Below are 15,809 nucleotides of genomic sequence, written 5' to 3'. Positions count from 1 at the left end.
TATGAGGCCACCATTTACCTGATGCCAAAACCAGACAGACATTGCAAAAAAAAAAAGAAAATTAAATGCCAATAACTTTGGTGAATATAGATGCAAAAATGCTCAACAAAATATTAGCAAACTGAATGCAGCAACATATAAAAAGGATCATATATCATGATCCTTTGAATTTATTCCAGGGACATGAGAATGATTTAACATTTGTAAATCAATCAATGTGATATACCATATTAACAAAAGGAAGAATAAAAATTACCTGATCATCTCGATAGGTGCAGAAAAAGCATTTGACAAAATGCAATTTCCATTCATGATAAAAGGTCCCCAGGGCAGGAGTATCCTTGCTTCATGACTTTCACAGGAGGGTGAGATGCCCACTTAAGTGGGGTTTGCCTATGTCCTAATTCAATTGGAATTAAGTTTGCTTGAAAGAGAAAGACACTCCAAGCAGCGTCCCGTTCCAGAATCACTTAAAATAAATCACTATCTATATATAAACATCCTACTGGTTCTTTTTGAGAACCCTGGCTAATACAGGTATTAAGAATCAAGTATCTTTTCCATCTTAGAGTAACCTGTGCTTTCAACCAAAAAGATTCCCCAGCAACATTTGGCTACTGACAGTTCAGTGAAAATATAATACCTAGAAACTGTAATAAAAATATTCCCATGACAATAACATCAAAAAGTATGAACTACCTAGAGATAACCTATGTTGCACATCCATGTCCACAAATGTGCAAGGCCTAAACTCTGAATGCTGCAAAACATTGCTGAGAAAAATTAAATCAGGACTAAATAAATGAAGGGATATACCATACTCCTAGGTCAGAAGACTCAGTATTGTTAAGATGTCTATTCTCCCCAAACTGATCTATAGATTCCTTGCAATCCCAGTAAAAATCCTAGTGTGGGACTTCCCTGGTGGTGCAGTGGTTAAGAATCCACCTGCCAATGCAGGGGACACGGGTTCGATCCCTGGTCCGGGAAGATCCCATGTGCTCCAGAGCAACTAAGCCTGTGTGCTACAACTACTGAGCCTGCGCTCTAGAGCCCACGAGCCACAACTACTGAGCCCACGTGCTCTAGGGCCTGCATACCACAACTACTGAGCCTGCGTGCTGCAACTACTGAAGCTCACGCGCCTAGAGCCCATGCTCCACAACAAGAGAAGCCATGCAATGAGAAGCCCGCGCACCGCAACGAAGAGTAGCCCCCACTCGCCACAACTAGAGAAAGCCCACATGCAGCAATGAAGACCCAACGCAGCCAAAAAAAAAAAAAAATCCTAGTGTGCATATTCTTTTAAAAAATTGACAGAATTATTCAAAAACTCATGTGAAAATGTGAAGGGCCTAGTCTATGAAAAACAACTTTGAAAAGAAAAAAAGTTGGAGGTTAAGCACTTTTTCAAAACTCATAAATCTACAGTAATCAAGGCAATGTGGTATTGGGATGAAGGTAGAAATGTATATCAAAATTTAAAAGCCCAGAAATAGACCCACACATATATGGACAACTGATTTTCAACAAAGCTACAAAGGCAATTCAGTGGAAAAAGGAGTCTTTTCAACAAATAGTACTGGAACAAGTGGATAGCCATATGCACAAACATAAACTGTGATCCATATAATGCACCACATACAAAAGTTAACTCAAAAAGAATCACTGACGTAAACATAAAAGCTAAAACTACTTAAAAATTCTAGAAAAATTCCAGTAGAAAATTCTTGTGACCTTAGGTTTGGTGAAGATTTCTTAGATATGAAATCAAAAGCAAAATCTAAAGCATAAATGAACAAATCGATGCACTAAATTTCCACAAAATTAAAACTGTTCTTCCAAAAACACTGTTGAGAGAGAAGACAAGCCATTGAATGAATGAGAGAAAATGTTTGCAATTCCTAGATCTGCTATCCAGAATTAAAAATCTCACAAAGGTCAATAAGAGGAAAACAGATACTCCAATAAATAAGTGGACAAAAGATTTGAACAGATACTTCACCTGAGATATGCAAATGTCAAACACATGAAAAGATGTTCATCATCATTAGTCACTACGAAAATGTAAATGAAAACGATGAGAAAACACTACACCCCTCTGAGAAAGTCCAAAATTAAAAAGACTGACCATACTAAGTATTGGCAAGGCTGTGGAGGATGAAACTCTCGTATCTCATACACTGCTAGTGGCAATGAAAAATGATTTGACTACTTAGGAAAAAAATTTAGCAGTTTCTAACAAAGTTAATTTTACAACTACCATATGACCCAGCCGTTGCTCTTCTAAGTATTTACTTAGAAAGAGAAAACGTATGTCCCAGCAAAGAATTATATACAAATGTTCATAGAAAGTTTATTTACAAGAGCTCCAAGTTGGAAACAACCCAAATATCCATTAACAGGTGAATGGATAGAACAAATTGTGGTATATCCATAGAATGGAATATTTCCACATTACAGGAAAGGAAAACTAATCTAAAGTGACAAAAGTCAGTAGTTGTATGAGAATGAGGTAGGTTGAAGTAGAGACAGAGGCAGGAGAGAGCTAGGTGGGCAGATTACCAAGGAGCACAAGGAAGCTTTTTGAGGTGATGGATATGTTCATTATCTTGAGTGTAGTATTAGATTCACAGGTGCATACATATATCAAAACTTAGAGCATATACTTTATTTTTTTTTTTAATTTTATTTATTTGGCTGTGCCGGGTCTTAGTTGCAGCACACAGGATTTTCGTTGCCGCGTGCGGAATCTTCGCTGCAGTGTGCGGAATCTTCGCTGTGGCGTGTGGGATCTTTAGTTGTGGCATGCGAACTCTTAGTTACGGCATGTGGGATCTGGTTCCCCAACCAGGGATCAAACCCAGGCCCCCTGCATTGGGAGTGTGGTGTCTTAGCCACTGGACCACCAGGGAAGTCCTTAGAGCATATACTTTAAATATGCTCAGTATCTTGTATGTTAACCATACCTCAACATAATATTTGAAATATATTTATATATTCATAATTCTCTGATGCAATTAAGTTAATCAGGTGAAAAATTCTTACAATTATGCTCTTGTACATTAACAGATCCACACTATGTCATCAAATAACCAAAATAATCATATGCAATAAAGTATGCCCAAATATTTAGGGAAAGTTGATGTTCATTTCCTTCTGAAGTACAGAAATAAAAACATTATATCTCAGGAAAATCATAATGATATTAAAGAGGAACTGGTTATTTCAGGGAATGTAGCTTGAGTATCATTCTGTTAGGGCAAACTCTAAAGTCACAAATGCTTTTTTAAAAATAAATTCTATCACTGACATTTTAAACTAACACTTGGAAATTGTCTGGTTCTTTTAAAAATGTCATTATAAAAGGAAAAACAACCATAGTCACCAGGGAAGAATCTACATTACAATGTCAAGTTGTTAGGAAGATCTAACTACTGCATATTTCCATACTCATCTGAGAGATACAAGGGAATCACTGATTATTATGTAAAAGGTGAGAACAATTTAGGTATATTTATTACTAATGAATGTTAAAGGCCAACTTCCTTCCCAAATGGACAATCCATTGCTTTTCAGCACCAAAAAAGAAAGAAAGAAAGAAAGAGAGAGAGAGAGAGAGAGAGAGAGAGAGAGAAGGAGGGAGGGAGGGAAGGAGGGAGGGAGGGAGGGAGGGAGGAAGGAAGGAAGGAAGGAAGGAAGGAAGGAAGGAAGGAAGGGGAAAAAAAGACTTCTATCAGACGGGCCTCAAGGGTTACTACAAAGCATGTAGCTGCTGATGGAAATCCCAAGTGCTGAACCTCTTTCCCATGATTAAATCAAAGTAGCTTCTGTACATTTTGTGAACCTCACAGGAGCTATTCCACAACATGCTTTTATCAGATCTATGAACTCACTTGAGCCAGGCGGCATCTCCAAAGAAAGATGTGAAGTGTTGGGCTCTCCTGCCCTTGAACCTGGAGTAGAAGCTCCAGCAGCCATCAGGACACAGATGCTCAGAACCTGCCTCCTTCAGACACCTGATATGAGCAAGGCCACCAGCATGAGGAGCTGCACAGGGAGAGACAGATCCAGCAATCACCATGCTTTACTGGTGTAACTGTGGGCCCCGCACCGTGCTAGGCACTGCGTTAGAGACAAGGACACTGAAACAACTGGGTAGTGATCCTAACCACCAGAAGGTACAATGAGCTTCCCACCAGGGCCTTTTTCTTCTCCTTTCCTCATATGTCCCCTGAGAACAAAGTGGAAAAGGAATAAGAAGTGGCCTGAATTCATACAAACATCCATGATCCTGCGATAACCACAGGACCATCGGCTTATTCACGTGTTATCGCTCAATGTTCACAGAGACCCTTTAGGGAAAGCATCCTTATCCCCATTTTACAGAGGGGAAAGCTGAGGCTTAGAGTCGTTACCTGTCTCACCTCCCACGCCCCTGCCTTTAGAAGGAAAGTGGCTCGAGGACACCCCTGGAGCAGGACACCGCACCCACTGGGGCCGGGCAGGACCCCAATGGCTTTGCCTACGAGACAGCCCGGGCACCGAGCCCCCAAAGCGGGAAAGAAGTGACCTGGATGTGGATCCCTTTGTCTCCCCACACTGCAGGGTGGTCCAGCCCCCGTCGCGGGTACCCACTCTCCCAACTCAGTTCCAAACACCTAAAGGAGAAACCTGCTCTCCTTGCCAGGCCGCTTCTGTCTCCATTAAAAAGTCGTCAAGGTCGCCTTACTGACGTCACGTTTCTATAGTATAGTAACCGCCTGGCTCAGGCAGGTCCTCCACCACCTTAAATACCTCCCCACCCTCCTCCACCCCCTTGTCTTTAGCTTAAAGCAAAACACCGTAGCTCTTCAGGCTGCCACTTGGAAAACACACTAATTTGAAGCACTAGACTGGGACCCCGGCAACTGGCCAAAAAATCTGTCCAGTTTCGTGGGACAAAACATGTGCTTGTCGTCAGGAGTTGTGTTTGCTTTAAAGAGACAGTAGGCGTGTATTATCAGAACACAGAGACCCAGGGAAGTATGTAGGGTTCCTGCAGATGAGTTAGCCCTCCCTCTGAGGGTGAACGTGTACTCTCACAGCCCATGCTAAGCAGTTAGCCATCTGTGGCAGAGAACTAAGAACTCTCTATAATCATGTCACCCAATGATCTTGATACATACGCAAAAATGTCATTTACAAATCTCAGAGTTATTCCAGGGAGGCAGGCCTAAAACATCATAGTCACTTAATAGGCAGAAACCTGGGTCAATTGAACGATACATTGTTTTTTCCTGGGGAATTCCTAGCCTCCATTCGCAATATTTCCTTCCACGTGGAGGGACAGCCACGGCCAAACCCATGTAACCTCTCTCTACACTCACTCCTCTATCTAGAGAATCACTTACCTGATTAGTGAGGTTGGTTGAACAAACAGGTTGCACAGCCCAGGCCCTCTCCCTTCAAAGTTCTTGAACCAACCTGCCCTTATGGAGCACGTGTTTACTCTGCCCTCAGGAGTGGGTCTACAAATAGATCCACAGCTCCTTTCCCTTTTCTGTGTCTCGCCGGGTCCCACACTATTCCTATGGTCTTGCTCTAAAATGACTGAGTCTTTAAGGGGCCTTGAAAATACACCCCTTCTCCATATCTTGACTCTAAACCAACTAAGCAATATGAAAAATAAGGTGAAAATACATCAGCTTTATTCCTTATAAAGGTGATATTGTAGAATGTGGCTCAGATTTCCACAAGGGTAGTGGTCTTCGTATTAACGAACCCCAGAACTGCACAGACGTATCCACCCAGCAGTGCTGCACTGGGACAGTCAGAAAGGACCAGGACTGCAATGCATATGTCTCTGAGGTCTGGTGAAGGCATCCTACGTGTACTCGAGAAGAGTGGCTTCCTTGCAAGGCTATCCCTGTAGCAGGAGAAAGTGTTTCAGGACACCTTCTTTGAGAAACCCTTCGCAAAATGAGTAAACAGCCCTCGTTCTGACAACGTACTCACCAAGGCATCTTCTGAGGACACGGCTTTCCATGGGCCGCAGGGAGCAGTTTGTAGCAGTACCTCTCCTTCCCTTCACAAGCACGACGGCCGTGGAGCCTCGTCTGCGGAAGGGAATTCAGGAATAAATTTCTAAAATTCCAAGAGTATGATGAAGATCATACGTCGTGAAAATTTATCTTGGGAATCCCAGAAGGAATTGAGGAAATTTCACAGACTATACCCACATATAAACCCACACAGAGACTATAGCCAAAATTATCACGACGTCCTATCGAACCTTCAAAGATCAGCCAGTCCCTATCTTATCCAAAGATTACAGACTATAGAAAAAGAGAGTTCACCAAAACGACATGGTTCAGATATCCATTTCTGTTGAACAAACACCACCAAAACAATAGCCGTTTTTCAATTTCTCGGGATAATGTGGGTTGACTGGGTTCAGCTGGATAGTTTTCTGCTCCATGTGGTGTCTCACCTGGGGCTGCCATCAGCTGGAGGCTCCGTTAGGCTGGTGCATCTGAGAGAGCTCACTCCCAGGGATGAGCATGGGTTCTGGCTTCTGCTAGGGGCTCAGCTGCGCTGGTTGACTGGAGCACCTTGGTTCCCCTCCAGATCCCTCCATGTGTAGGGTTACCAGATTATATTTAAACCATTTACATTTGAATTTAAAATAAACAAAAAATCCTTTTTTGTGTAAATTTGTCACGTGCCATATTACTTTGTTCATCTGAAATTCAAGTTCAGCTGGGCATCCAGTATGTTTATTTGCTAAATCTGGCAACCCTAGGGGAGGAGCCTGTGAATTTATAACATTAAGGACAGACCTTCTGAGGTGACTCTTCCACTGGGACTGGTCTGGAAAAAAGAAGAGCTCATATTTAGCAATAAAGACAAAAGCTGTTAATAACTGATGCTGGTGGAATGAAGGGGAAATGGACACTGCCACACACTACGGGTGCCAAATGGGCATATCTGTTTTTTAAGGCCCATATTATCATGGCTGAATAACTTGAATGGCTTTTGATACAGAAGCCCTCTTTCCACCAACAAGGGAAATTCATATGAGGGTTTAGAAAAAGATCCCCAAGGTGATTCTGACCTGCAATCTGGTTAAGGGGCCCCAACTGAAGGGGCGGGTGAGGACCACATGAGCTCTCTGATTGACGGAGGAAAGGGCTACTATTTATGAAGCAGGTTGTTTAGAGGGGCCCAGATCTAGGTTCTTCATGTTAGTGACTGGATTTCATCTCACAACAGCCCCACTAGTGATGTATCACTACCCTCTCTTCATGGATGTGTGTGACTACAAAGCAAGTGCTCTTGAGCACAGAGACAAATGGCAAAGAGGTTGTTCCCCACGCCAACAGCCAGAGCCAGGGGTGGGACCTGGCAGCCTGGTCCCCTTTAGTTGCTGGTGGCAGATCTTTAGCAAAGGTATCAGGACATGTACTGCTGAGGTGGTTAATCTCTGTTCACCCTGTGTTAACCCTCCCAGCAGCAGGAAGCCAAGCCTGGTGTTCCTTCCCCCTGCCGCGTGGGAAGTTTGTGACCAGGCTGGAAGCAGAAGCCGTCTGAAGCCAGTGTTTCTTCTGTCCTTTGTGAAAACGTATGGAAATGATTAGGCTGCTTGTACCTGCTAGGGAGGAAAGGGCATCTGAGGATACAGAGAGGAAAGTGAAATTTCTCCCGGAGAGGGATGACGGTGGCTCCAGGGACGGTCTATCGAGGCTGGGCGTCGAATCATGACAGATTTTCTAGTGTGGATCGAGGGACGTACGGAGCAGGAATGGGATTCCAGCTTTTGCCCTAATCACAATATACCATGCATTCTCGACAGACGACATCACCCCCAAGAGGTCAAAGACTGGTTCTTGAGGTTAGGGTTTTCATAGATATTACAGCGGTCTGTGAGCTTCCAAAGGACCACCGTACATAAACAGATAAACTACATCTGGAGTATTAACAATTTCACATTCCGCTGGGGAGTGGGGTTGGGGGTAATTAGGCAAAAAATGTCTGAAAGGGCTCCTGGAGGGTGATAATGAAAGAAGACTGACAAACGCTTCATAGACACAGTGACCTCTTATGCAGATGTTGGTGTTGGTGATGATGATTGATGATGATGAGAATTAAGTCTGGGGATTATGTGAATGACTGCTTTCTAGGATGGTGGGTAGAAAGGGGTCAGTCAGAACAGACGTCTCCTCTGAGAAAGAGGATATGGAGGGTAGGAAATGAATGTAAACAGCTGGTACTCTAAATTGTATCTCCTTTACGCTTACCACTTACTCAGTTACCTACTTAATCCTATAATTTAAACATTTCTTTTAAGTTATGTATTTATGTATTTATTCATTTAATTTTTGGCTGTATTGGGTCTTCGTTGCTGCGCGTGGGCTTTCTCTAGTTGCAGAGAGTGGGGGCTACTCTTCGTTGTGGTGTGTAGGCTTCTCATTGCAGTGGCTTCTCTTATTGTGGAGCACTGGCTCTAAGCATGTGGGCTTCAGTAGTTGTGGCATGCAGGCTCAGTAGTTGTGGCTCATGGGCTCTAGAGTGCAGGCTCAGTAGTTGTGGCTCATGGGCTTAGCTGCTCCAAGGCATGTGGGATCTTCCTGGGCCAGGGCTCGAACCCATGTCCACTGCACTATCAGGCGGATTCCTAACCACTGCACCACCAGGGAAGTCCCTATTTAATCCTATAATTTAGATAAGGGTAAGAAGTCAGGAGAGGTGAAGTAAATCAGGGGAACTGCTATGGATACCTGCTCAGTACGTGAGCTTGAAATTACTCTAAAGCTTTTCCCGTTGTATCCTGAAGCCACCAGGGCTCTAAATGCTCTAATTTCTCTGGACACTGGCATTCAATGCTGTCCAAGGTATTGCTTAATTTATTAATAATGACCTATATTACTTTTTTTTTTTTACTGAAGTATAGTTGATTTCCAATGTTGTATTAATTTCTGGCGTACAGCAAAGTGATTCAGTTATAGATATATATACATATATTCTTTTTCATGTTCTTTTCCATTATAGTTTATTACAGGATATTGACTATAGTTCCCTGTGCTATACAGTAGGTTCTTGTTGTTTATTTTACATATGGTAGTGTGTCTATGTTAATCCCAAACTCCTAATTTATCACTCCCTCCCCCGCTTCCCCTTTGGTTACCATAAGTTTGTTTTCTATATCTGTGAGTCTGTTTCTGTTTTGTAAATAAGTTCATTTGTATCATATTTCAGATTCCACATATAAGTGATATCATATGGCATTTTTCTTTCTCTTTCTGACTCCACGTAGTATGATAATCTCTAGGTCCATCCATGTTGCTGCAAATGGCATTATTTCATTCTTTTTTGTGGCTGAGTAGTATTCCATTGTATATACATACCACCTCTTCTTTATCCACTCATCTGTCGATGGACATTTAGATTGTTTCCATGTCTTGGCTATTGTAAAGAATGTTGTTATGAACAGTGGGGTGCATGTATCTTGAATTAGAGTTTTCTCTGGATATATGCTCAGAGAGTGGGATTGCTAGATCATATGGCAACTCTATTTTTAGTTTTTTAAGGAACCTCCTTACTGTTTTTCATAGTGGCTGTACCAATTTACATTTCCACCAATTTAGAATTCATGGAGATCTAGGGAGAAAGTGAATATGAAGATGCAGCTGAATGGGTTTCCAAAATCATGGTAAATAGTGGAAAATCACAGCAAAATATAACATTAACAGATGGAGTTTTCAATAAAGTAGCTATAGTAGGTATCTATGTAGATTTCAGTGTAGTTATAATACATAAGGCAAATGTAATGTAAAGGGGGGAGGGTAAGGGGATCTATTAAGGTGAGGTTTCTACATATCAACTGAAGTGGTAACGTAATGATTCTGAGTATTGATTCTGAATAGACTGTGGAAAGTTAAGTAGGGAGTTTGTAATCCACAGAGCAACCACAAAAATATTATACAAAGAGATATATTCAAATTCAGAATAGAAAATTAAAATGAAATACTAAAAGGCATTCAGATAAGCCAAAGAAAGGGGAAACAGGGTAATGAAAAACAGAGAGGACAAACAAAACATGCACAATAAAGTGGTAGATCTAAATAGAAACATAGCAATAATTAATTGTCAGTGGTCTAAATACATAACTAAATGACTTAGATCGTCAGAATGGATTTATAAAACAACAAAAAACAAAAATGGCCCAACTATATGTTGTCTACAAGAAACTCCCTTCAAATATAATGATATAGGTAGCTTAAGAGTAAAACAATGAATAAAAATACACCACGCAAACACTGATCAGAAGAAAGCAGGAGAATCTATAGATTCTTTACATTATCAGACAATGTCGACTTGAAAGCAAACACAGTTACCAGGGATAAATAGAGTCAGTCAATTCACCCGGAAGATACAACAATTTTAAATATGTATTATATCTAACAACGGAGTCTTAAAATACAAGAGGCAAAACTGACAGAACTGAAAGGGGAATAGACAAATCCACATTTATAATTTGGGTCTTCAATACTCCTCTCTCAGTAATAGAATTAGTAGACAAAAAATTAGCAAGGTTATAGATGAACTGAACACCACCATCAACCAACTAGATCTAACTGACATTTATAGAACAGTCCACCCAAAAACAGCAGAATACACACTCTTTTCAAATGCACGTGGAACATTCAGCAAGATAGACTATATCCTGAGTCATAAAACAAACCTTAACAGCTTAAAAAAATTGAAACCAAACAGAATGTGTTATCTGACAATAATGGAATAAAATTCTAGAAATTAATAATAGAAAGATAACAGGAAAATCTCTAAGAACTTGGAAACTGAGCAACACATATCAAGTTAATTCATGGGTCAAAGAGGAAGTCTCAAGGGAAATCAAAAATACGTAGAACAGAAATCAACTATACTTCAATTAAAAATACATAGAACAGAATTAAAATGAAAATAAAAGTGAAAACCTACAGCTATCAAAATTTGGGAGTCAGAAAACAAATAGGTCGTTGTCAGGGTTGAGGTGGGGAGAATGGGTTGACTACAAAAAGGCACAGGAGAATTTTTTGGCATAATGGAACTCGTATATCCTGATTGTGGTGTGGTTATACAACTGTATACAAGTGTACATATACAAGTGTATGTACTTTTCAAGACATAGAACTGGACACTGAAAGGAGTGAATTTTATTTTCTCTAAATCATACCTTAATGAAAACAATTTAAAAAGCACACATCTTGTTAAATGAAGAACATAAGTAGCAGATCAGTGTTATTCTGTGATTCCAATTTCATATCTAACAAACAAATCAGTTAATGTGTAAACCATTGTGCCTATTTACGTATGTGTATTTCAATATGCACAGAAAAATGCATGCCAAATACAAATCAAACAATAGCAGTGGTTACCTTTGGGGAGTGGGATGCAGGAATATTGATTAGAAAAGAGACTTTCACTTTGTCCGGCTGTGAGGCATTTTAAACCACACATAAATTATTTATATTTATAACCCATTATGAAACAATATATATGGGAGATATTCTGATAGACAGTGAGGGTACTGAGGAGAATAAAAATAATATTCATTATATACTTAAAACACATTTGTCTAACTCTCCCTTCCACTCAAATTAATTCAGGAACGATAATTAACTCCATATGGTTTATGATCTAAAAATGCAAAAAATAAAATCAAGTTCAGTGGATACAGCTAAAAATTTAAATAAATGTGAACTATGTTCCTTCAGAATTATAGTTCATTAAGGGAAGATGTTATGCCCTTGGTGAATAATAATGGTATCTTTTAAGAACATCAAATGATCAGGAACTGTGACTGGGTATGATTATGATAGGGAAAATGTTATAGGGGAATATGGACCTCTTGTCCTGAACAATTTCCAGGTAGGTTCTAACCGCTTTTTTTTGGTATCCTGTTCTTCCCAATGGCTGTCATTCTTTTAATGGTTGTGCCCTGCCTCCTTCCTTCCTGTCTCAGTTAGAACCTACTAGGCTAGGCCCTACTCCCTGATTTCAAAGCTTACTACAAAACTACAATAATCCAAACAGTGTGGGGAATTCCCTGGCAGTCCAGTGGCTAGGACTCCATGCTTCCACTGCCAAGGGCGTGGGTTCAATCTCTGGTCCGGGAACTAAGATCCTGTCTCAGTTAGAACCTACTAGGCTAGGCCCAAGATAGGCCCAGTTAGAACCTATTAGGCTAGGCCCAAGCCTCATTATATGCTCATTGTAATATATTAGCATACGCCAAATGACACAGCCACCTGCACCATGACAGTTCCCAGGCCATAAAAGGCCAAAAAGTGGGCAGTGGCCCAAGTCCTGGAATCCCCACCCCTTCTCCAAAATAGTTGGAATAATCCTCCTACTTATTAGCCTATGAAATTACCCAGCCCATAAAAAACTAACCACTCCATACGTGGGGGCCCGTTCTCACCATCTGAGATGGCCCACACTCTGTCTGTGGAGTGTGTCTCTCTCTCAATAAATCTACTTCTTACCTATCACTTTTCCTCTCACTGAATTCCTTCTGCAGTGAGACATAAAGAACCTGAACTTCATTAAGTCCTGAGACCAGGTGTGCAGTTTTACCTGGGAGATTGTGGATTTGAGTACCTTCCTAAGCCAGAGATTGTGGGTTCAAGTCCCATCTGAGGTGCAAGTCAGGTGGGTTCGAGTCTCATCTGAGGTGAGATTAGGTTCAAGTCCCAACCTGAGGTGCACGGTTTCAAAAACTACAATGAGGTATCACCTCACACTAGTCAGAATGGCTATTATCAAAAAGTCTACAAATAATAAATGCTGGAAAGGGTGTGGAGAAAAGGGAACCCTCCTACACTGTTGGTGGGAATGTAAATTGGTGCACTATGGAAAACAGTATGGAAGTTCCTTAAAAAAGTAAAAATAAAGTTACCATGTGATCCAGCAATCCCACTCCTTGGCATATAACTGGAGAAAACTCTAATGTGAAAAGATACATGCACCCCAATGTTCATAGCAGCACTATTTACAATAGCCAAGACATGGAAGCAACCTAAATGTCCATTGACACGAATGGATAAAGATGTGGAATATCTACAATGGAATACTACTCAGCCATGAAAAAGAATAAAATAATGCCATTTACAGCAACATGGATGGACCTAGAGATCATCATACTAAGTGAAGTAAGTCAAAGAAAGACAAATACCATATGATATCACTTACATGTGGTATCTAAAATATGATACAAATGAACTTATTTACAAAACAAACAGACTCACAAACATAGAAAACACACTTATGGTTACCAAAGGGGAAAGGAGGGGGGAGGAGTAAATTAAGAGTTTGGGATTAGCAGACACAAACTACTATATATAGAACAGATAAACAACAAGGTCCTACAATATAGCACAGGGAACTATATTCAATATCTTGTAATAACCTGTAATGAAAAAGAATATGGAAAAGATTATATATATGCATAACTGAATCACTTTGCTGTACACCAGAAACTAATACAACGTTGTAAATCAACTATACTTCAATTTAAAAAAAAGAAAAAGAAAACCTCCTTAATATCTCTTCTAATATGTCTGTTGAATTCTTATACATGTTCCTGCACTTAATTTGTTGTCCTTACGGTACATAATGAATCTCTGGAAAATTTTGCCATACATTCATGAGAAAATGAGAGTGAAAAAGGTAAATAACTTTATCTTACAGACCCTGTGAAAGGTTGACCTAGAAAAAGAAAAGAACTCACTCTTTAGTAAAGTGGTATAATGCAAGATTATTGAACAAAACTCACTATTTCATTTTGAGCAAATTAGACCATAGATATATTAAAATGTAGTTGATAATATTTAGTTCTTTGTAAAAAAGATGTTTAAAAATTAGCAGGATGACACACTTTAAAAACTAAAGTCGATCAAAGTTTGTTAGAATACAGTTCTTATGAAGAAAACTGAGGTGGCTCTGAAAAGATCCTTTGGTTTGCGATGCTCAGGTGGTCCGGAGGCAGCTCATTTGCCGGTGGTGTACCGAATTATTGCCTTGGTGGCGCTGGATATGGCGTGCTTGCCCCTCTTCCCAGGCAGCAGCAGGCGCACGGAGGTCTGCATGTCTCTGGAGGTGAGGGTGGAGCGCTTGCTGGAGCGGACCAGGCGCGCCGCCTCGTCGGCGATTCGCTCAAAGATGTCCTTCACGAACGAATCCATGACGTTCACGGCCTCCTGCGAGAGGCTCAGGCCCTCCTGGACCCGCTGCAGCACCCTTCCGAAATAGGTGGCAAAGCTGTCGAAGCCGTCAGAGAGGCGGCGGCGGCTGCAGCGGCGGCGGCGGCGGCTGCAGCGGCGACGGCGGCTGCAGCGGCGCTTCGGGTTCTTCGGCTCGGCTTCCTTGGTGTCCGGGCTTTCTTCAGACGTCTCCTTGGTGCCCGGGCTTTCTTCAGACGTCTCCTTGGTGCCCGGGCTTTCTTCAGACGCCTCAGACGAAGGCTCAAGCATGTCGGAATCGTCTTCCCCGCAGCTCAGAGGGAAGGACAGTGCGGCCGTCGAGGTCCCTTGGCCCGGTTTATACTCCCTGCCTTCTATGACGTCACGGGCAATGCTCCCATCTGACTGGATAAAATGCAAAGCAGGGAGGTCTGTCACTAAGGAACCCCATGTCACCTGTGATTGGATGGCCCCCTGCTTGGCCTCCAGTCAGCCAATCACAGTGGAAATCTGGTGACCTTAAACTTTCCGTGACCTCTACCAGAAAATCTTTGAACTATGCCCCATGTAGGCAAAGTTCACCTCAGCTGATTTATGCCTACTATTTATGCATGAGAACTCTGAAAAGATGTCACCCAAGTCACCTACACTGAAGAAAAATCAGTTTGAGCTTCCTGAGCGAGTCTGACCTTCCTAACTCAAGTCGTCGCCGTCATCAGAATGACTTTAGCCACTTGGCGGGCCATTTTACTCCCACGTAGTATCTTGTCTTTCCATGGCTGAGCCTCCGTGGCTTGAGCCAGAAGTCTCTGACATGGTCTGCAGAGTGCTCCTCGAAATCATGGGACATAATTGACCATCTACTGCCTCCAATTATGATCAAAACCCCCAGTGAATTAGAAAAAATCGAAATCTCAAAGCCACATTGTCCAAAGTTGGAACACAAACAGAAATGGGAATACTTTTAAAATTAGTAAAAATACTTAAACATTTCTCAAATATAAAATTTTCTTAACATTCCTTAGGTCCTCAAAATACCCCACATGCTTGAATTTGTGAACAAACGTAAGAGTTGTTGATTGAAAACAATGATTAATTCTCTAAGAAAACACCATAGGAAGAATGGAAGGAATAAATGGGAAGTTCTTTAAAATAAAAGCGTATTTCTTGCAAGAATACATGACAATACAGACAAAGGCATTTCTTTAATGTGTTTCCTTACCAATAAATTGCAGAATTGGAATCAAAAAATGACTTAAGAAGAATTGAAAAAAGGGGGGGGGGGGTTCATCAATGTGGTTTCATCTGAAATGGTCAAGATTCCAAAGCTGTGTCCATTTGCACTTTTAAAGAACTGCTATTTCTACTGCTCATGAAATGTTTCCAATTATGAAAGCGGAAAGCTCATCTTTATTACCAGAAAATGTAATAGGGTGATAAAACCAGTGAAGGAAGCTTGCCGTTCCTCATTTCTAAAGAATCCTATTTACCAATGAAAATACAAAAATCCCACTTGATGTGTTAGTAGTCAAATCCTTCCCTTACTTGTATACAAGGGACAAGAGACACATACAGTACAATCTCTGA

General features: G+C 41.1%; 1 protein-coding gene and 1 long non-coding RNA gene across 2 annotated transcripts; both read right to left on the bottom strand.

Annotated features, from left to right (window-relative positions):
* Positions 1-3,912: 3,912 nt before the first annotated feature.
* Positions 3,913-6,846, bottom strand: LOC130706499 (uncharacterized). Its single transcript, XR_009006732.1, has 3 exons — positions 6,473-6,846; positions 5,998-6,098; positions 3,913-4,050 (listed from the first exon to the last, which is right to left on the bottom strand). It is a non-coding gene; the product is annotated as an uncharacterized LOC130706499 (long non-coding RNA).
* A 7,184-nt stretch (positions 6,847-14,030) lies between these two features.
* On the bottom strand, positions 14,031-14,513 carry LOC130706321 (late histone H2B.L4-like). Its single transcript, XM_057537711.1, has one exon. The coding sequence runs from the start codon at positions 14,511-14,513 to the stop codon at positions 14,031-14,033; it is 483 nt and encodes a 160-aa protein (XP_057393694.1).
* Between the last annotated feature and the right edge of the window lie 1,296 nt (positions 14,514-15,809).

Source organism: Balaenoptera acutorostrata, chromosome X (assembly GCF_949987535.1).
Source record: "Balaenoptera acutorostrata chromosome X, mBalAcu1.1, whole genome shotgun sequence".
Classification (NCBI taxonomy): domain Eukaryota; kingdom Metazoa; phylum Chordata; class Mammalia; order Artiodactyla; family Balaenopteridae; genus Balaenoptera; species Balaenoptera acutorostrata.
The sequence above is the reverse complement of the archived record's forward strand: the minus strand, read 5'-3'. Positions and strand labels throughout refer to the sequence as shown.